The sequence below is a fragment of the Dichomitus squalens genome (assembly GCF_000275845.1).
Source record: "Dichomitus squalens LYAD-421 SS1 unplaced genomic scaffold DICSQscaffold_20, whole genome shotgun sequence".
NCBI classification, from domain to species: domain Eukaryota; kingdom Fungi; phylum Basidiomycota; class Agaricomycetes; order Polyporales; family Polyporaceae; genus Dichomitus; species Dichomitus squalens.
Window position 1 is genome coordinate 189089 of NW_006766902.1, and position 21236 is coordinate 210324.

At 54.3% G+C, this 21236-nt stretch overlaps 5 protein-coding genes across 5 annotated transcripts; 4 read left to right on the top strand and 1 right to left on the bottom strand.

Moving 5' to 3' along the window:
* Positions 1-1722: 1722 nt before the first annotated feature.
* Positions 1723-4004, bottom strand: DICSQDRAFT_107461 (cytochrome P450; the record flags this gene model as incomplete). The annotated part of the gene is made up of 11 exons (XM_007366755.1): positions 1723-1960; positions 2015-2134; positions 2194-2584; positions 2642-2876; positions 2937-3085; positions 3153-3255; positions 3308-3373; positions 3428-3439; positions 3493-3549; positions 3628-3720; positions 3777-4004. 11 exons carry the CDS (start codon positions 4002-4004, stop codon positions 1795-1797), a joined length of 1620 nt encoding a protein of 539 aa, XP_007366817.1. The 3' UTR covers positions 1723-1794.
* Positions 4005-5311: 1307 nt separating this feature from the next.
* On the top strand, positions 5312-9944 carry DICSQDRAFT_87890 (transcription factor). The gene is made up of 13 exons (XM_007366756.1): positions 5312-5460; positions 5522-5730; positions 5798-6058; positions 6110-6403; positions 6455-6582; positions 6640-7041; positions 7098-7404; positions 7463-8243; positions 8302-8619; positions 8673-8798; positions 8860-9179; positions 9233-9374; positions 9436-9944. The coding sequence occupies exons 1-13, from the start codon at positions 5352-5354 to the stop codon at positions 9486-9488; spliced, it is 3450 nt and encodes a 1149-aa protein (XP_007366818.1). The 5' UTR covers positions 5312-5351; the 3' UTR covers positions 9489-9944.
* Positions 9945-10067: 123 nt separating this feature from the next.
* DICSQDRAFT_87893 (uncharacterized protein) lies at positions 10068-14054 on the top strand. Its single transcript, XM_007366757.1, has 10 exons — positions 10068-11205; positions 11258-11362; positions 11410-11541; positions 11604-12287; positions 12351-12596; positions 12650-12915; positions 12973-13082; positions 13137-13464; positions 13516-13736; positions 13840-14054. The coding sequence occupies exons 1-10, from the start codon at positions 10096-10098 to the stop codon at positions 13995-13997; spliced, it is 3360 nt and encodes a 1119-aa protein (XP_007366819.1). The 5' UTR covers positions 10068-10095; the 3' UTR covers positions 13998-14054.
* Positions 14055-14742: 688 nt separating this feature from the next.
* Positions 14743-16338, top strand: DICSQDRAFT_62975 (FAD/NAD(P)-binding domain-containing protein; the record flags this gene model as incomplete). The annotated part of the gene is made up of 6 exons (XM_007366758.1): positions 14743-14879; positions 14987-15395; positions 15460-15584; positions 15641-15782; positions 15849-15935; positions 15997-16338. 6 exons carry the CDS (start codon positions 14743-14745, stop codon positions 16336-16338), a joined length of 1242 nt encoding a protein of 413 aa, XP_007366820.1.
* Positions 16339-18895: 2557 nt separating this feature from the next.
* On the top strand, positions 18896-19894 carry DICSQDRAFT_147864 (uncharacterized protein; the record flags this gene model as incomplete). Its single annotated transcript, XM_007366759.1, has 3 exons — positions 18896-19619; positions 19691-19815; positions 19883-19894. The coding sequence occupies 3 exons, from the start codon at positions 18896-18898 to the stop codon at positions 19892-19894; spliced, it is 861 nt and encodes a 286-aa protein (XP_007366821.1).
* Between the last annotated feature and the right edge of the window lie 1342 nt (positions 19895-21236).

Consider the following 21236-nt stretch of genomic DNA (forward strand, 5'->3'; position numbering starts at 1 on the left):
GCTGGTGATGAACGTTATTGATAAACCTCTGCGTCCGTAACAGGTTCCACAATTGTCGGGCACACCGATCACTAGTGCGTCAAACAGTGCGATGTTCTCTTCACAGCTGCCCACTTGCCTAGTGGAACACTGATTTTTCACAGTGAAGGCCGTACAGGCCGGCATGCAAACCTCGTGTATCGATCGTCAGTGTACTATAGCCAGGTATCACATATATCACCCGCCAGTGTATCGCGCTCCTCACGTCATAGGGAAGAAATGACACATGATGATGTACGGCATATGTGCCGTACTTCCTGTGGCTCACTTATGTCCGACCCGGGCCACCGAAGGCTCTGCTTGACCTACCGTCGTAGAAGCTCCTCGGCTCGAGCGCCAGGCGCTCGTATCCTAGCCTCGCCCACACTTCCCCACCATCCCCCATCATCCCCCACGACAACATCTACTGCGATATGCGCCGCGTAGCTCTCCACAAGAGAGAATTACTTCCCTCGATATCTACTCTGGCTGTGTTGAAGACCTCCCTTGAAGTCTTGGGCAAGTTCGGTTCGACAGCGCCGTTCCTGCAAGCAACAGTGGACACGGCCCTGCAGATCATACACTACGCCGAGGTTCGAGTCTACATCCCAACGTGCTTGCTAGAAGCACTCATTCAAGATACGATTTTAGGAGGTGAAGCGGAACCGCCACGATTCCCTGGAACTAGCTCTTTCTACCGCAAAGATTGTGGAAGCGCTGTTGAAGGCCACACGCGACGTGGCTGAACACGAAATGGACGAGCGATTCAAGGAAGATATACACAACTTCCACGAGTAGGTCGCTATTATTAAGAGTCCTGGCGAATGCCGACTCCCTGTAGACGGCTGTTAGATATCATTACGACAATGGAGCACCTAACGGACACCACTGTCTGGAAACGGGTGCTACAGAAGGACTCTCATTCGCAAGCGATTGCGAGGCATCGGCAGGCTCTTCATCAAGCTCTTGTGACCTTCCAGGCAAGGCTGGATGACTGGTCAAGCTTCGTGCGCATACTCACGTCCTCTCCATACAGATCGTTGATGGTATCAGCATGCGCATTCTCGCAATACGCCATCACGACGAGGTCATGGGTAGCCTTCGGTCCCTGACCACTCTGTTATCTCAACCGCATCTTTCCGCGAACATGAGTACCGCGGCTGCACCAGTTTCCACTTTGCCGACTTCTCGCCCAGCGAGCCCGCCCTCTAACAATGCAGCACGTACAATATCTGGAGGCTGGGGTGCTGGGGTGCTGCGTCTCCAGTTGCCTGGTCAAAAAAGTGAGTCTGAATGTCTTTGGACCTGACACCGGAAGCCTGAAGGAGGGACCGAACCAGGCGTCTGTCTTTTTTTTTAAAGCACACCTTCCCGAAACGGTGAGATTTTGAAGGACGGGCGGTGGGAATAGTAGAAGACACTGCCGTATCTCCGCATATGTCACACGTGATCCTCGGGGGTAACCGCCCACGCGCAGGTGGATCGAGACGATACTCGTACCAATACCCTGATCGTTCAGCGCAACAGATTCTTGTATGATAGACATTTACACATATATATTCGTCCTAGGCGTTTGCGTGTCCTGAACAGCATGTCCGACCGAGTCACAGGACCATTCATAGCTATGGCTATGCTGGCGATTGGGTTATGAAGGTGTCGGAAGAACAGGTCCGTGATCCCGCGCAGCGTCACAGTGATGAAGATATGTATCGTCGTCGATCAAATGACATTCGATATCTGTAGACCATAGACGGAGTCATAGCGTTCTGGAGAGTACTACGTTCGCTTGTAAGGGCGCAAGATAAGAGGAAGGGCCGCTACCTTCTGACCGCGCAATCCCGGGCGCTGTACAATGAAGCCCCCAACAGGCACGACGTCCTCCACCGGCACACCAAGCTCGAACTCGAAGTTACGGATGAGTGTGAAGATCAACGCCTTCAGTCTTACGCTACGTGTCAATATTCGCATCGACAAACAGAGGTAGGGGAGCACTCACTCGACGAGAGAGAACCGATAGCCGATGCACGCGTGCGGACCAGCAAGGAAGGTGAGCAGATGGCCCCAGATACCAGGCATGTTCGCGATCGCCTCGGGCGGATTGTCCCACCTTTCCGGCCTACGAACGTCAGAGGTTAACAAGTACGAGCAATGCACGACGTCCGAAGATAACCCTACTTGAACTCGAGTGCATCATCTCCCCAGATTTGCTTCGAAGTTTGGAGAGCAAGAATGGGAATGAAGATCCTATTCTTTGCGGCGACCCCAATATTATGCTGGACCTTTCCTCGTTCGTCCGTGTATGGTTGGCTGACCGGAATGACGTCGTCGTGCTGGGCTTCGCGGATCGTCATCACGACGGGAGCGTGCAGACGCAGGGTCTCATGAATGACCTGATCGAGGTAGGGGAGTGCATTGAGTTCTTCCATCGTCGGAGTATCCGTTTCAATTGTGAGGAGCTCATAGCGAAGTTTGCGTTGGAGCGCAGGTTGCTTGGTGAGGGCGAATAAGGTCCAGCTGGCTGCGGTGCTCGTGGTCTCGTGACCAGCGACCAGGAAGGCGGGGATCTCTGCGCACCAATGATATCAGTGAGTGAAAGTACAAATGACGCGGATGGGGGACGCACGGGCCAGGACTTCGTCGTCGGTCAGGCGTTGACTGTCCTGTATGTCGGTCGCCATGTTCGCCTTCATGAGGAGAGTAAGCAGGTCGCGGCCGCGGACGTCCCTCTTCTCGACGGACTGGGAGCCCTTCTCGCTTGACTCGCTCAAAATCTGCTCCCTCTTCTCCTTGATGAGCTGGTGTCCAATGCGCTTGATCACTGCCTCGGCTTTATCGAGTTTCACCGCACGCTCATCCGGCTGTGTCCGAGAGCGAGACACCCATGAGTATGGGGATCCCTAGTGGGAAGATGCACATACGTAGAATTTGTTGGTGAAAGGAATCATCCTTCTCAGCCACTCGTTCATGGTCGCGGCTTGCGGGGGTGATGAGGCAAGCTCCTTGAACGCCAGGTTCAACTCATTGGGTTTCCCGTTCCTCTGAAGTGCGTCGAACTCATAGTTGAATCCTGCAGAAGTTGTTGCCGTATCAATTGCTGGAGTTGTCAATCGATTGAAGCTTGGACCGAAGCTCACCCGCGAGGCCAATGACATCCAAGGTCATCTTGCTCAGACCATCGCCGATGTATGTGCAAAGTCTTCCGTCCTCAGACATCTGGCCTCCCCAGTAATCGCAGAGCTATGGCGAAGGAGATAAGTTAGCCGATTTCGGATGGAGACTGTGTATGTACATTCTTAGCTTTGTCGAGAAATATGCCAGTAAGATCCCGGATCTGTGCTGGTCCAAAAGCAGGGTTCTTAAATGAAGCGTGAGTATTTCGGCGCCGAGAAGTAAGTAGTCTCGAGCGTACCATGACCCGACGCTGGAAGTGGCGATTTTTAGTATGCGTCGGTCCCAGGACGGAGTGCCACTTACCTGATTCCTGTGTTGCTGGCCTTCTACCGCGAGAATGCCTGCAATATTGGATGATATCTTAGTACAGGATCTTCGAATGTGGCTTGTTTGCATGGAAGCTATTGGATACTCGCCTTTACCGAGAGAATGGACAACAGTCCGCCTATTAGTTCCGGGCTTGCAGTAATCCGCCGGATGCGACAGGACGTGGTGGAGTGCATCCAGATCCGTGGTAAGTAAATGAGGGGCCTGGTAGTTACCCATATCAGCTAAACTGCAAACCCCGGGATCTATGGCGAGCTTACCGTGAACATTCCGTGGATTTTGACGTTAGGTCCATACTGCTCAACCCATGCTTGGTGAAGACGTCCGTGAGCTGCAGTGATCTTCATAAGATTACCCCATACGAAGCTTTCGCTAGGAGGACCCGGGAGACGACGTAGCGATGCGCGGTATCTGGGTAATACCGTCTGCCATATCTTCACTATAGCGACAACGGCAACGCCCGTTAGGAATACGAGAATAGCTGACATGGAAAGGATTTCGGCGATGCACGATATCAATAGACGATCAGGCAAACTCGAAAGACACTGGGAGAGCGAGCGGACTGCAGATGATGTTGAGTACCACTGTAGTTGCTCCAAGTGCCCCTATATATGTCTGCGCAAGTGATGAGACGCCCCTTGGGTGCCAGACAGCTCAAACTACCGCCAGTGCTCTGTTCAGGGCTCATGGGCGTGACTGGCTTAACGTACTGCGGGCCGGCTGCTTTCGGAGTCTCTTGTCTATCTTCAGCTGGCCAATGGCAGCGCACACTGATTTCCCCTCATCAAGAAGTCATATGAAGTATACTGAAACGGTGTGGGAGGCAGTGACGAGCTGTGAGCAGTATGTAGACAGGATTTAATCACTGTCAGTCCTGGAGATACACGGCGTCAGCGCTTGTTACGAGCCGAACACAGCGTACCCGTACCAAGAACTTCTCTCGGAGCAGCGCGGCATACACCATGAGTTTCCCATTTATTCCTCGTGGAATATAGCTTTGTCATAAGCTGTTCCGATGTCGCTTTTCAGCATGGGTTACGAGGACACGATGAGTACTGATCGCCGCGCCAGACCGAAGACCACTGTAAACTGGAACATAGAATTCAGCGACGGAAATGTAAACCCAGAGACACACCCGGTCAGAAGAAGCCCCGAATTGCTACGAACACTTGTCGGGGTTTCTAAGGGCGGAATCCTCTTCTGAGAGCGCGGCGGCATCACTTGACGGCACACGACTCTTGAACTCGCAGAAAGCTACTTGATTATATATAGAAATCCATTGCTAGGCGGATGAAGGGATTCTTCGTTACAGTAGCCCAGGCGTTTCTTCAAGGCATTTGGGAAATGCGTCGCTGGAGATCTGAAATATAAGGAGGATCAAGGACTGGCCGATTACAATAGGCTACGCAAGCGCAAAGGGCGGACACCCACGCAGCACGCTTCGTCATGTTCCAGCGACGTATATGCCAGACGCGAGACTGAGCCCTTCCCGTTTTCTTGCCCAAAACGCCTCTTCGCAACTTCCAACTCTTAAAACCATATCGACTCTCCTATTGATACCACTGCTGTGTGTATGGCGTGATAATGAACCTGGAAGTGAGCTGGCAACACTTAGCGGTGGGACACCCGGTGGTGTAAAGGCTTCGTAGACGTCGCGGTTGTATGTAGAAGAAGGGCGCTCCGGGGACAGGCGCGACAAGCCGCTCTCGGCGTCCATCCCGACTCCAAACTCCCATGTAAACTCATCATCGCCCGCAATCCAATCCATTGCTTTCATATCACGACGCTATCACGCCACGGTCTTGCCTTCAAGGACGACCCCGTAGCCCGACGAGATGGAGCCTGCTACGAATGGAACCACCCAAACCAAGGTGGATGAGGAACAGGCACGCCGCGCAAAGCGTGCCGCTCTTAAGGAACTCAACGTCCATCATGCAGGGCTAGGTATGCCGCATATATGTGATTTGGGGGGTGTCCATTCATGAAAGCTGTTCACCGATCGCAGAGCCAGCCAAGGCGTTGGATTCCTCGCTCAAGAGGCATACCGCTCTGATCAAGCGTATGCGGCAGTCCGTCGGTCTCGAGAACCGCGAGCACATTCTCAAGGACATCGAGTCATTGTCTCTGGAGAAGTACGTGGATGAGATAGTTGGAGCAGTTGCAGAGGGCATTTTGAGGTGCAAGACGGAGAAGGACGTCTGGAGTGCGGTCGAGGTGCGTGCCCGCTCTCCTCAAAAATTCTATATCGCCCGATTGACAGTATTTATGCGCTTGAATACAGATCATATCTGCATTACACCGCCGTTTCCCCAAGACTTTCACTCCCGGAATCATCTCTTCCGTGACCACCGCGATTGCACCGCCGTCTCGCGCGCTCCTCGCCACACTGACTCCGGAACAACGCGAGAAGGAAGACTCGGCTCGTGTCGCACGTCAACGTCCCGTCCTACGCGTTTGTGCTGAACTTGCACTGGTAGGTATCATCAGGGATGGGCCCGAGAGAAGCGGTGGAGAATGGATCATGAAGGCGGTCCGAGATCTAGTACGTTGCTTGTTACATTCTGATGCTCTTCGCTTCCTAAGGTTCCTTCAGCTATCCAACGACCCTTCGCTCTCTTCTTTGCCGTTACTACTTGCTTTCCTCAAGTCATACTCTCGACCCTACCTTGGTATCGTGCCTCCACAGGCGTCGAAGCAAATCTCTGCCTCCTCTGAACCGGGGACACTCTCCGAAGCTGCCAGTGAAGAAGCCCAGACGAATGGCTCGTCCCCTACGCTCATCAATGAAAGCGAGGAGTTGGTGGAGAAAGAGATCCGGGATAGATTCAAGAAGATGTGCGAGGGATACTTCGACAACGTTGCGAAAAAGCTTGTCATCGAACACAACGTGAGTCCTTGGCGTTCAGTAAATGCGAACGCTTACTCAGTCCGGATGCAGCGCTTGCAAGATCAAGATAGAAAAAACCACGAAGCATATATCCGCTCGGGGGAGATCTTCGAGGATCGCCAGCAGGCGTACGAGAAGATGACGAAGAGCTATGAGAAGCTCATTGGGAGCTGCCAGAGGTGCGTCTACTGTGATAGTGCCTAGTCCATGTTCCTGAGCATAAGTGCGCTCACTAGCCTCTCGGAGCAATTGTACCTCCCTATGCCGACGCTTAAGAGCGCATCGCAGAAGTCCGAGTCTATCCAGATTGGCATGAACACTGGATCCAGCCTCCTTGGTGGAGACTCTGAGGAGCTGAGCAGTGGAGGAGGCAAGTGGGAAGATGAAGAGGAGCGTCGCTTCTTCGAGGAAATTCCGGACCTCAAAGATTACGTTCCATGGAGCGTGCTTGGGCTTGAGGGAGATGGTGACGGTGACAACGAAGATGGCAGGGAGAAGGAGAGGAAGGAGAAAGAGCGTGTCCAGGAGGAGGTACGGAGGCTTGAGGAGGAGCTTGCAGAGATGAAGGTGGGCGAGGACGGGACTGCCCTGCCCAATGGGAAGGCGGAGAAGGAGGTAGAAGAGGAGGATGCAGACGAGTTGGTGTTTCCCAGCTGCCGTGCACGCAAATTTGGATTGCTAATAGCTGTTCAAGTGTGCCTACTCCGACGCCTGGCACCCCCAAGGAGTCCCCGAGCACGACCCCACAGTTGGCGCCTCAGGGACCGTCCCAGCTTCTTACGGCACTTCTCGCTAGGCTTCCAGATGCAACGAACCGGTCGCTCATCGATCAGGCTGCTGTGGACTTCGCGTTCCTGAACTCAAAGGCAGCGAGGAAGAGGCTCATCAGATTCATGAGCCAAATACCGAGGAACCGTACAGATCTCTTGCCCCATTACTCTCGGCTTATCGCTATCCTCAATCGCTATATGCCGGACATTGGCACCGAAATTGTTGCCTCGGTGCGCATATATCCACTTTGTTGGTTCGAATCAGTAGCTGACTTATATACATTATCAGCTGGATGAAGAGTTTCGATATCTCCAGCGGAAGAAGAATGTCGTGAAAGAGCTCGTGGAAGTCCGCATGCGCAACATCACCTTCCTATCAAATCTCACGAAGTTCCGTGTCGTGCCACCCCACGTCATCTTGCACATGTTCAAGGTGTGCCTGGACGACTTCTCTGGGACGAATGTCGAGAACCTCGCGATGTTGCTGGAGGGTTGCGGGCGTTTCCTGCTGAGGAGCGAGGACACTAGAGAGCCGTTCAGCAAGATGATCGAGCTCATGCGGAGGAAGCAGAGCATGCAGCACTTCGATCAGCGCCAACTCCTTTTGCTCGAGAACGCCTACTACCAGTGCAACCCCCCAGAGCGCGCCGCTCGTCAAGTGAAGGAGCGCACTCCAATGGAGCTCTTCATCCGTCACCTCATCTATGACGTCCTGGCGAAGAAGACGATCGACAAAGTCTTGAAGCTGCTCCGCAAGCTCGACTGGGCCGACGCGGTGGTCCAACGCACGCTGCACAAGGTGTTCACAAAGCCGTGGAAGATCAAGTATAGCCATATCTCCCTGCTTGCGATGCTCACGTATGACTTGCAACGGTACCACCCTGCATTTTCGATTGGGGTCGTCGACCAGGTCCTAGAAGATATCAGGAGGGGTCTAGAGTCGAACTTGTACAACATGAACCAGAGGCGTATCGCGTCTGTCAAATTCCTCGGAGAGTTGTACATCTACCGGCTGATCTCCAGCGGCATCATTTTCGACACGCTGTGGACATTGGTCACGTTCGGTCATCGTTAGTACCCTCCCACCTTGATGCAGTGTTCAGCAAGACACTAAGTCATACTTCGTAGCTGACGGGCGCCCCCTGCCTGGGCAGCCCTCCCCTGTCGATATGCCGGACGACTTCTTCCGTATCCGCCTCGTCTGTGTCCTCCTTGACACGTGCGGCATGTGCTTTGACCGAGGGTCCCAGCAGAAGAAGCTCGACAACTTCCTGACGTTCTTCCAGCTCTATGTTCACTGCAAGAACCCGTTGCCGATGGACGTCGAGTTCATGTTGAACGATTCGCTCGAGGCTGTCCGGCCGAAGCTGGTGCAGTTCAGGAACTTTGAGGAGGCATCCTCGGCTGTGGATGAGATGTTCAACGTCGCGCTCCAGAATGCTGGCAGTGAGTTTTGGCCTGACAGTCGAGCATCAAAAGTATGCTCACTCAAGTTGTAGTTGCAAGAGATATCGGAGACGCCGATAACGACAGTGGCGAGGAGAGCGGAGGCGAAGACGACGACGAAGATAAAGAACGACGCGGCGGGGAGGAAGAGGAGGAAGATGATCAAACGCAACCTGACTCTCCGGTACGGAAAGCTTGCCTGATTTGTCTGTCGTCTCAGCCTACTCATCGAGGCTGCTTCTCAGATCGACGAGCGTGCGCCATCTCCGGAGGCAGTGCTCTTGAAATCTTCATCCACCTTGGAGCATCTTGGTCCCACCGAGGAAGACGACGCCGAGTTCGCGAAGGAGCTTGCCAAGCTCGTCACGGACACGTCCGCGGATTCCAGGAAGGTGGACAAGAAGACAGCATTAGCGCTACTGGACACCGCCTTGCCGCCGCCAGTGGTGCGCAAGAAGCGTAACGAGGACATTGACGAAGATGAAGCTGGTGCCGAGAGCGCTCGGGATCCTAGTGTTATGAACTTCACGCTGTTCACAAAGCGTGGCAACAAGCAACAGGTATGTTCTAGTTTTGCGCTGTGCTCAAAATGACCGCTTACCCTGAGGAGCAGACGCGCCAGATCGCCATCCCGGCAGAGTCTGCGCTTGCTGTCCAAACGCGGACTGCTCAAATGCAAGACAAGGTCGAGCAGCAACATCTCAAAAGGCTGGTGCTCAACTACGAGCAGCGTGAAGAGGCTGAGGAGCTCAAGGGTAGGTTGCCTCTGCAGCTCCGGTCCAAGTCTCCGCCTGACTTTTGGTCTTGCGGTATCAGCTCTCGAGTCCCGCAGTCGTCAAGGACCAATCAAGATACGCCTTGCAGGCTAGCCCGTACTCCGCCGACACCTTTGCAGCTAGGACATACAGAAGACCGACTCTTCTGGCTTGTGCTCGTCCATCCGCCCAGCTTCGTGGGCATCGCCCTTTCTATCCTCTCCACAGCCTAGTGTGGGCCGCCGACGGTAGGATATCCGATTGACTGCTGACTGAGATCGCTCGTCCTCGCTCGGCGTGGTACAATGTTGGGCAGGTTAGGATACGTCCGTGCCTGCGCCAGACGTATTCCTCGAGCCACTGACAAGTGTGGCTGCCACAGCGTCGCGCTGTGTACGTCCGCTTTCGCGTTGCTGCGTGTTTCGGCGCTCATGCTTTTAGTCATGGCACGCGTTTGGTCTGTATGAATCGTCCGGACCTGTTCTAGGACCCGTGTCCTCTGTACACTACGCCGATGTATCTCAGCTATTCTCATTCTTCCCACATGCAATCCAACCTTGTGAATCTTGCAATATCATGCTGTTTGTGATGTACGAAGATCATAGGCGGAGGGCGGCGTGACGCGCGCCTCCGATGAGCGGTACTTTGTTCATTCCTCCCACTGCCCGTGTTCCCCCTCGATGCTTCTCCCCCATTGACTGTGATACGGCTGTTGTTGCTCATGGACGACTCTGACGACTACTTTGACGACGATTTTGTCCTGGACGAGCAGACTCTCGCGTCTATTGAGAAGCAAGAGCAACAGTGGCAAGCCGCGCAAGGAAAGCAAAAGATCCAGCCACCACAGGCGCAGCCCACACAAGGCCGGCGACGACCTATATCCTCTGAAGCCCTTTTGCCGGACCCTAAGAGACAGAAGACCACTCATGACCCCACAGATGACACCGTAGCTACATTCGCTCCGTCCGGAGTTGCTGGAGACTACGACGAGGACCTGCCCGACATCTCGGTCATAGGAAATGGCTATTACAACTTCCCTGCAGCACAAAGAGCGTCGGCGAACGCTTTGGCTGCGCAGATACGCGGTCAGTCTCCGCATATGAACGGTGCGAGTACTTCCGGTCGACATCCTCCTCACGTTCGTCCTGCTCCTGTTCCTGCTGCTCCTGCTGCTCCTCCTCCTGTGAATCCGCCAACCCGCCATGCTCCACCGCGTCAAGCGAGAGACTTGTCGCATGTACAAGCTCCAAACGCTCCCGTCGCATCGGGATCCAGGCAGTCGCCAGCTCGTACCGGATTGTCACGTCCTCCCAACCAGAGGAACAAAGCTTCGCGCGGATCCGCGCTTGCCGAGATAGAAGCTGCCCTTGCAGAGTATGCCTCGCAAGCACTCCCGCCCGCATCTGCTCCAATTCGGAACGCACCTACGTCTCGAGCCTCTCCTGCACCTGGTCTAGTTCGCGTTCCGTCCTTGGGACCGCAGCCTTCTAAAGCTCCGGTCGCGTCTTCGTCTTCGGCCCGACATCAAACTTCAAGAGCAAATAGTGCGCGTCCCTCGCGACCAAACTCTGCGTCCGTTTCTCCTGTCTATCGACGACATAGCAGCGCTGCTCCTTCGCGGCATGGGACTTCGTCTCCCTCAGCTCCCTCTCAAGGTTCCTCGCAGCAGCGACAGCCTCCACAGCAGCGACAACCTCCACAGCAGCGACAGCCTCCACCACAGGGACCGCAACAACAGCAGCAGCAGCAGCAACGTCTGCCCGCAACCCAAGGCACCAACGACCGCGTTCTCCAAATAGAGCTAGAGACGCTGAAGGCGCAGATGGAGGAAGTGCGTAGTGAAACAAGCTGTGCCAGAGAACAATGTGTTGACAGTGGTGCAGCTCTTGAAAAACCAACAACAGACAGCGAAGGCTCTTGAGGAAGCTCAGAATGCGCGTTATGCCAAGGAGGGAGAAGTAAGCATTCTGAGGAAAAGCATCGAGAAGGTAGGTCGCGCTCTCCTATATCTCCGCAAGGTCGCTCAAGATCTCAGGCTGCGAAAGATCACGTCTCAGAGCTTGAGCGTATCAAAGCGGCGAAAGAGCAGGCGGAAGCAGCCCAGGCGCAGCTTCGGGAGGAGATGCACGCGGAGCTGGAGCGGATGAGGACCCAGTACGTCTTTAAGGTAACATATCTCTGCCGTGTCCTAGCTTCACTTTATATATCACTTATTCCCCTTCGTCACAGCAACATGAGCTCGAGACGTCTGGCCGTAAGACCCCGTGGTCCATCCGAATCAAGCGCGACCACTCAGGTCCCCTTACACCCGTTTCGACTTCGACGCAGCGTCGTCAGCAGGCGGGACCTAGCACACTGGGTGATAGCCACCTGCAGACACCGTCGCGCCCCAGGTTCAGCAAGGAGCTGCCAGACAGCCCGCGTCGCCAGCGCCGAAGGAAGATCGTCAACATCCCGGAGAGCCCTCCCAAGCGGACGGCAAAGCTTCCTGGTTTCGTGAATGCGTTCGAGCCCACTACGCCGCAGGTGGCTATGCCCAAGATGAACGTACGTTTCGCGTTATCTCAGGCCAGTCAGACGTCTCCTGGTAAGGGCAAGGACAAGGAGCGAGCGCCCGCGTACGACTACAGTGGACCTCAAGGAGAAGATCTCTTCTTCAATCCCCCCGTGGATGACTATGCTCCTCGACCAGTCTCGCAACCTAGCAGCTCACCGATGGAGGAGGTCACGGAGGAGGCCCTGGTTCCTCCAGCCGAGGACTCGCAGCCTCGGTCATCAGGCTCTGCAGCCAGCAGTAGTGCAAGGCCGCTGGGCTCTTCCCCGAACGAGGATGTGGAGATGAAGGAGGAGCCTAAGCAGCCCAACCTGAACGAGTATGTTGCGCCGCTCACGGAGCCAGATTGGACAATTGAGGTGCGTGCTTCTGATATCAGTTCTGCTGGGACGTTACGGCGAACTGACGTTCAAAACGCTAAGTTACAACGAATTGTCCTGACACACCAGCACCATTCAGCCAAGGAGCTTAGTGTGCAGTTGCTTATCAACCACGCCATTCCCTCTACGGCACCTCCGGAGCGCGCACAGCTCTACACATCCTATTGCACGAGACTATTCCAGAGCCTCGGTGCTGCGACCATGAAGTTAGCCAATGCTGATGAAACAATTGACATTGTTGGGGAAGCGCTCACGGGAATGGGCCGGGTTTTATGTAGTGTCGGTTCTGTACGTCTTTCCAGCTGCTTCGGCTGTTTGCTAGGCTCTGATCGCCCTCGTAGATCCTTCAGATGACTGTGTTGCTGGATATGATGAAGATCATCGCGCTCTTTGTACCAACTTTCGTACCTCTCTTGTTGTCTCCTACAGGGGCAGCTGGGAGCGGAGATGCCCCTCCTGAAATTCTTTCCGTGCTATGTGACACGGTCCGAGAACTGCTCACGCCGGATGAGAATGGCTTAGATCAGCGCCAATCAGCCCTAGCGGCGGAGGTGCTGGGCTTGCTCGAAGCTATCTGCTGGAATACCCCTTCGGAGTTCGGCATGCGGTGAGTATGCTTCTACGCCGCTGCCAGGACAAAATGATCGAAACTTACGTTCCAAAGTCTGTCGGTGTTTGTGCGCAAAGCCGGCGTCCTGGCCGCTCTCGTGAACTCCGCGCAACCCACCTGGCTTCTCCATCGAACGATGCGTGTCCTCGCCCTCATTGTATCATGTAAGCCCATTTGACATTGGTCTCAAACGGTCGTCTTGAATATGTATCTCGCAGATTCATCCCTTCCGAAACAGTTCCTGTCTTTTCCTTGGCCCGAAGACTCGGATGATGAGGAGGAGAAGGACTACTCCCAGATACCCCATATCGAGCGAATGGCATCGCTACTGGTTGACCGCAAGCGCGACGAAGCCGAGAGCCGACCTCTCAGACAGACTATCCTTCATCTTATCACAACTATTGCTGTCGCACATACAGACTGCACGAACATCCTGCTCAGATCACACACATTACTCCATTCTATAATTCTCTTCCTCATGACCATTACAGATCCGCTTTGGGAAGAACACGAGGAGTTCATAGCGTCTCCTGAGCTGGTCTCTTGGTACGCATCGAAGACTTAATCATTTCACGTGCATGCCTCATATTTGTACAGGACCGTGCAAACCATGATGCGCATAGTGGTTTTGCTCTATCATTTGTTCACGGGGGTGGATAGTTCAGCCACGAACCTGAGGCAGAAGCTCATGGCCTCGCCGAAGCGCAGCTTTAACGGCATCTGGCATATGTTCGTCGTCACGCTCGGACGAATTAGTTACGCACCTCCTCCAGACTCTATCTCGCCCGAGAATCAGGTCAGAATAGAGCAGATATGCGGTGCGTTCTCTCTCCCGTCTGACTCGTCTTGACTCCTCTGAACCTCGTCTTGACTCCTCTGAACGCTATCTCCGAAATGCTGACATCCCTAATCTCTCTGCAGACCTTGCCAAGGATGTCCTGGAGCTAGTCGTCGACGGCCCCGAGCTCGAGTCAATCTGGGCGGCTTTTCACATTGATGACAACGTGCCGGCGCCGAAGACGCAGGCAGACGACGAGAGCGAGAGCGAGGCGGGTATGTTACACGTTGATCTCGACTAATTTGCACGTTGCTGTGCTGTATATTGTACTGGATCATCCAATATTGCACAATGTATCGTTATGGCACTCATACGTTTTCCTCGTAGTCGACACGGAAGGTGTTGCGGTCGATCGTGGCCGCATTCGCAGCTTATCGATGTACTGCAGCATTGCAGCCGTCTGTGTTGAGGCAGTAATCGGCTGAGAGAGCAATCCGCTTTCTTGCAGCGTCTTCTGTAGTCATGACGCCCACAGATACAAGATCTGTTCGGCGCGAGTGCAACCGTCCGTGCACGTCACCATCTTCTTGAGCGTCCTCGACCCCTCTCAGCTTCCGGTCCCTCAGCATGATCATGGCGAATCACCCAGCTGGCAACGATAGCGAACGGAAGTGTTCACATATCCGGAGCCCCGGTAGTGACTCCCGACATTGGCTCCGAGGTCAAATTGTCCTCTGCATCCTGTGAGCCAAACACTGACTCCTCGCGCTGGCCAGATTGGAGCCAGGCTTTGAGTTCCGTCAACTGGGCGGATGTTCACAGATTGACATAATAGCGCTGGTCGCAGCATGGCTTGCCTTAAGAGAGGCCCGAATTTATCCCCCATCCCCATCTACGTCAGATCGCCGATGCCCTGCAAGTAGCATTTCTTGCCAATACGCCCTCCGACTTCGAATTCACTGTACGTTCCTGGCGACGATTCACATCCATTGCGGTCTAACTGGAGTCTTCAGTAGGTCTGCACGCAACATCGAGTCCCTAGTCAAATGACTGGAACTAAGGTCATCATCGCCGGTGGCGGCGTTGCGGGGCCCGTTCTCGGAATACTTCTCAAGCGCAAGGGGTACGACCCTATCATCTACGAGCGCCTCGACGCGCCTACGGATATGGGCCTGTCTCTAGCGTGAGTACAGATGTTCCTTCGTAAATTCGCGCCCGGTCCCACAACCGATTGCTCTTCTTGTATTGTCGCCAGCAATTTGCTGATCACGATTGTTCTTGCTTGCACAGCCTGCAGCCCAACGGACTCAAGGTCCTCAGCCTCATCCCCGACCTCATTGAGAAAATCCCGAAACGGGAGATATCCGAGACCCTTCTTTGGTCCTCTCTCCCCGAGGATGAGCGCCAACTTGCGCACTACGAAATGCCTATCAAAGGGCTCGCGGGATACGGCGTGAACGGCGCCCGTCGCCCGGCCCTGCTCCGTACTCTCATCGAGGAGGCGCAGGCACAGGGTGTCCCTGTCAAATTTGGACATCAGCTCGAAAGCTTCGAGCAGCATGAGGACAGCGTTACCGTGCAATTCGCGAACGGGACGACGGACACCGCGAGCTTCGTCGTGGGCTGCGATGGACTGCATAGCGATACCAGGGTGACATTGTTTGGCAAAGAGCCCGTTTCATTTACTGGCTTGACTCAGGTCAGTCTTCCCATGTCACATATGTGTTACAGAGAAAAGGCCTACTGACCGTGCTTCTCTCTAGACGGGAGGTATCTCGCCTTTCCCGGAGGCATTCAGGACGAAAGGCATGGCCCCTATGTTCAACATTTACGGCAACGGTGTGCACATGATCGGATACCCCGTAAACGAGAATGAGATTTCTTGGGCGTATGTATTTTCGAAACTCTCTGCGCCCTTCATCTAAGTCTAATCCAATTCTACAGTATAACACAGCGTGAAGCCGAGGCGAAAGAGAACTGGCGTCACATGGACGAAGAACAGCAGAAAGAGTTCAAGCAGGGACCACATTCCAGCTTGCCTTTTGGAGGTGGAGAATTGGTCCGAACTGCGGGACGTATTGTCAAGGTCAGCAGCAGATATATGTACCCTCCTCCTTGTCACATCTCGTTACTTAAACTCGCGAGCTTCTAGTATGGATTGTACGATCGTCCTGAACTCTCTACTTGGCACAAGGGCCGCGTGGTCCTGATCGGTGACGCTGCGCATCCCACTAGTCCGGTCCGTCTCAGCAGTCCCGTTTCCTGTATCACGTGCTCACAAAGTGTTTTGCAACAAACAGCACCTCGGCCAGGGAGCGAACCAAGCCCTCGAAGACTGCTACCACCTGACGCGGCTGCTCCTCGTACACAACCCAACAGGAGCATCTCCCTCCACCGAGCTCCTCTCGACTGTCTTCACAGAGTTTGAGACGCTGCGCATTGCACGGACATCCGACCTCGTCAAGCGCGCGCGGCAGCAAGGCGAGATACGCGTCATTAGTGGCGTCGAGGCGTGCAAGAAGCGCAACGAGACCGTGGCGACAATGTATGGAGGCCCCGCGAAGGCGGACGACACAGCCCTGAGGGTGCTGCTCGCAGACCTGATCGAACATCCGTTCAAGCCTGGTGAGAGTGAGATCTGAAATGCGCCCAAGGAAGCCGGGGCGGACGATGGTTCGCTGTGCATGTTTACGTCTGCACTGTAGCAATTCAACCGGCCAGAGAATGATGAGGAATAGCGTACGACGGATATGTGATGACTGCGCTTCTCCGAGGCTATTGAGCTTCCTCCTTACCAACGTCTCCGTCTCCCGCAGAAATCTGCTGACCTGCTTCGACTCGGAAGCGTGTACGCCACATGCTGACGGTTCGTTCTCTGTCTTCCCTGATATGTGTCATGAGAAGCAGTCATCCATAATCCCGAGGCTTACATCTGCCGACCAACCAAGTAATCACCCAGCCACCAGGACGGCCATCTGGACCTATGCTCGCTTTCTATGGGGGCAACGCCGTTGAATCCTCTGAGCTTCCGCTAAGCATTCGTCCTCGTCAGTTGCTACATGACGACTGTTGATTGCGGGTGCAACGAAGTAGGCAGCGCTGACTGCATCGAAGATAGCGTGAAGGGATGGTAGACGAGAAGCATTTGAATTTTGGCACGCACGAAGTCCCCCAACTCGCTCCCTGCCCCATTCGATGGATGGCGTAGCACATGAGTCTTGCCCTCGAGGCTGCGTCAGCTGCCGTTGCAAATTCTCACTGCAGACCTTGGCCTTCGGCTACGGGCTCAAAAGGTGGTACATCGTTTCGTCCAAGGACATCTTTCCAGGTCAGGTGAGGTCGGCCGAAACTTTAGATACAGAGAGCATCGGATGATCGTAGACCCCGAAGATCAGAACGGTTCATATAGAGAGCTTTTCGAGTGCGGCGTGTACTTACAGCGAGGGCACACATCTAAACCGACGTTAGGGCCGAGCGGCGAAGGACGGTCGTTACAGCGCACTGAGAAATGCGGCAATTGTGGTGTACGGAGGCCTGCTCGAACTCGCCGTAGGACCCGACTCATCCGTAACGAGGTCTTGGGGTTGCCTGGGCACAGCTGGAGCAAGGTGAGGATAGAAAGAGTAATTTTGAGTCGCAGTATCATGGAGTAATGTCCTTGTCAAAGGATATCGCGAGAGGAAGAATGCGTGCCAGGCAAGGCTGAGTAGGAAAGCACATGAGCTGACTGTGTCCGATCTCGTCTGGGAGATCTGCAATCGGGCTCGGATCTGATGGCTGCCGAGCCGGGTCTGCAGACTGCGCAGACTGCCACCGCACGGCCACAATCCTCATCTCGGCCTATGTTCTTGCACCATCCAGCTCCTTCCGGTCTCCCACTCGCGACAATGACCCGTCCGTGCCTGTAGAAGCCATTCGGAAAGCAGCGCTAGGCCGAAATCGCAATGGAGCTCGTTTCACTCCGCCCTACTTCGCAACTACTATCTGATACCCATTGTTCGCCAGGTAACTACCACGAATATCTGGTGCTATCCTGGGGACAGAGCTATGCTATAGCCACAAAGTGACCACCAACGCAGTAGTTCAATATTGTTTGCGCCATGCAAAGGGCTCCGGAACGGGAATACAAGCATGTTTCGGTTCGTAAAGTTCTATTGATGGCTAGCAGCTGACAAGTCGCGGATCGGCTCATACTAGACAGGAGCTGATAGGTACGCAGCAATCTCCTCTGTTGCTTTGCGCTCATTGAATGTGTAAGGAAGCTGCTCCAAGGACGCCGTCAGGAAGGTGCCCTCAAAAGCTTTTCCTTCGGTCAAGCTTTCGCCGAGATGCAGGCATCCCCGTTACTGTTGTCCACCTGGTAAGTGCCCCTTGCATTACCTCTGTAGCGCAATCCTATCTCCCCTCCTCTACGACGCGCGGGCATCATTGGAACGTCCAAAGTCTCAGCGGGCGGCGTCAGCCGCTTTGAGCTGCGACGCACGGATTACACAGGATGTTTCCCGTCGGTCGGTCCAGGTGCGGCTCCCCTGCCCGTATCACACACTCTATCCTACCATTGCTTCGCTGTCATTACCCATCTTCCGCAGACCCGCATCATACGCACCAGCCAATGCTGTCTCCGTACCTTGTACGACAAGTTTACGCTCATACGTCCACTTGGCCCAGTAATGCTCTGCCAAACCCGTATCGTCGGTGTGTGTCAGTGTATCATCCAATAGATTCGTTTCACAATTGGTTCAGAACCGGCTTTGTAAACGGTCCCATCAATATGGGGCCAGGACCAGCTAAGATCTTGGGCTCTGAACTGTTTGCGACAAGACTCGAGTAGACTGCACCAGCCCGCGCCATGGTTGCTTCCATGCTTTGACATAGGACGGTACCAATGAATTAGTATCCGTGACTTTTTTCGATTTCGTGGTCTTCGACCCGAGGTCGGAGACGGTGTTGTTTCGGTAGAGTCGTCATAAGTGCTCCCATTCGAGCGAGGAGGAAGCGCCCGTAAGGGGACCTACTAAAGACCAGTATTCTCCGCGGGCACCGCTTACTTCCTCGACGTCTCCCCCCCTCGCGCTTCCGCCTTCACCAGTATGAATCCAGATCACCAGCCGTCTCAACATTCCCAACCCCAGGGCGATCATGGCTCTCAAGACATTGGCACAGTACGGGAACTTCTCTGGTTTCATACGATTACTAAATATGTGCATATCACAGTCGACGAGCGACTCCAACGCGCAACCAGTGCAGGGGGCGGCGAATGTGGCGACCGCATTCGGACCGAGTCGCGTGGTCGATAGAATGTTCCCAGACATGGGCGTCATGTCTTCCGACCAGGTTATCTTCTATGTCCATCGTCAACATCTCTCTCGCGTCTCTACCAATGGCTTCGCTGGCTTGCTATCCAGCCTTGCAACTTCGTTGTTCCTGGAAGAACGTGCATCTGTGCTCAACATCGCCTTTCACATCATGTACGGTATGCCATGCGCTCATTACAGCCCTCCGCTAGTTGAGATCGAAGCTGCGCTCGACGCCCTCGTGAGGTACGGAGTCAACCCCTATTTCTACGCTTCCCCCCTCCTTCCTCTATACGAGCTTCTCCTGCTCCACGCACCATATCGACCTATTGAGGCATACGCGCTCGCAGGGAAGTACAGTCTTGAGGAACCGGCAGTCGCGATCTCGGCGCATCTCCTCGCGTACGACCTTTCCACCCTCTCCGACGATCTGGCCATCAAAATAGGTCCGGTCTACCTCCGTCGTCTTATGGGCCTCCACCGCGACCGAACGAACGCCCTGAAGGCCATCGTCCTGAGGCCTCTCGAACACCACACACCGACTCTCATGTGTGGTGAGGCTTCACAGGCACAGCTGACACAGGCATGGGCGTATGCTGCCGCGGAGTTGGCATGGGACACGCTACCAGGTGAGAGTTTGGTCCTTCGTGCTGCTGCGCGAGGTAGTGGAGCGTCGGGGGTGCTTACTGCTGATCGACAGGCCTATCTACTAATACGCTGCAAACAACGTTCGAGAAGGCGGCGACCCAGATTACCTGTTTGGAGTGCCAGGCGTTACTGCACGCACGAATCCGGGAGGTCTGCCAGCAGTGGTTTGCGGTAAAGGTCCGTCTTTCTCCCGTTCAACCCCGACGGCTAATGGGTAATCCGCAGGACTCCACGCTACCCTCAGAGGACAATCTGAGCGGATGCACTGGATGATCGGCTGGGATCTGGTTTCCACGTTGACGATCACTGCTTGTCCATGATCCTGACATCAAGTCGACCGCTCTCGCAAATACTTTCCAGGGCAACTGCTAGATTCCGTCTCGACTCCCTACCCCTCATTCTATACCGAGGTTCTTCACCTACGTTTAGATATACCACGCGATATACCAGTGATATCATTGGATCAGTGCAATAGCAGCAGTGGGCCATCTGCATTCCGTTCGGGTCAGACATAACTCGTTCTCGTGCGAGCTAAGCGTCCCTGTCTGTGTTAGACTATGCCGACGATTACGAACGTCAGGAAGGCTCATACAAGACGCCATTATAAGGAGCGGAGCCCGGGATTCGGCGTAGTGCGTCATGGCATTCACGCGTCGTTGATAGCGATAGACTACACCCAGTATACAACCTTCGAATGAGAGGCAAACTCAATTTACACTGTTATATGACGTGTATATGCCAGCATAGGTGTATTGGGGACTGTTCGTCAAAAGATCGTAAAATCGGAGGTCTCTTGGGTCTCTAGCTGCAAGCAGTGACGATCATTAGATGCATGCGACGTGTGTCAAGTTCGGGTCGCCGTTGGATCTCGAATTGGCGCTACCACGTGTCATTTATGCTTTGCGAAGGCTGCTCCTGCAACGACTCGCACTCCGATCCGGCCCTATCTTTGTGCACATGGAATCCCTCTCATCCATGCTAATCCCATCCGGTCTCGGGGGAGCCTAGGCGCCGCAACAGTCTAGTCTCTTTCCCATCCGTTCTGGCGTCTTCAGACAGTACCTGAGAGTCCTCTAGTATCTTGCAGGCTATGAAATGGATGATGGGTCATCGTTAATCGCAAGACAGGTAATGGCCGAGTAAGGTGAATGAACATCAATGTTCATGAATTTCTGACTGCTGACGAAGCCTGTAATATTGTGCTCGCGCTCGCCTCTACGGACCGCGATCTGCCTCTCGTTCCCGATGCAGGTATCTGCCGCCGGACGTTTCTTCTCCCTCCTTGCTCTCCTGCTCGCCGGAGTCTCCGACATCTCGCAATGCTCCAGAAAGTGCCCGCTTTTCAGTGCTTTGGCCAACGCCCTGCCCGTGAGGTGATGATATCATGTTCCTCCCGGTGCACTGGCAACACCAATCTTTGTTCATCGTGGACTTCGTGATCGACAATATAATGCATGTATTAATCCGCAGCGTGGCTGCGATGCGGAGACCCTGAGACCAACGAACACTGGCAGTACACCGACATGGATCAGCTTGAGTAATGAACACCGAGGTGGTATCATGCTGTAAGATCGAGCTCGGTCAGCGAGAGCTGCACA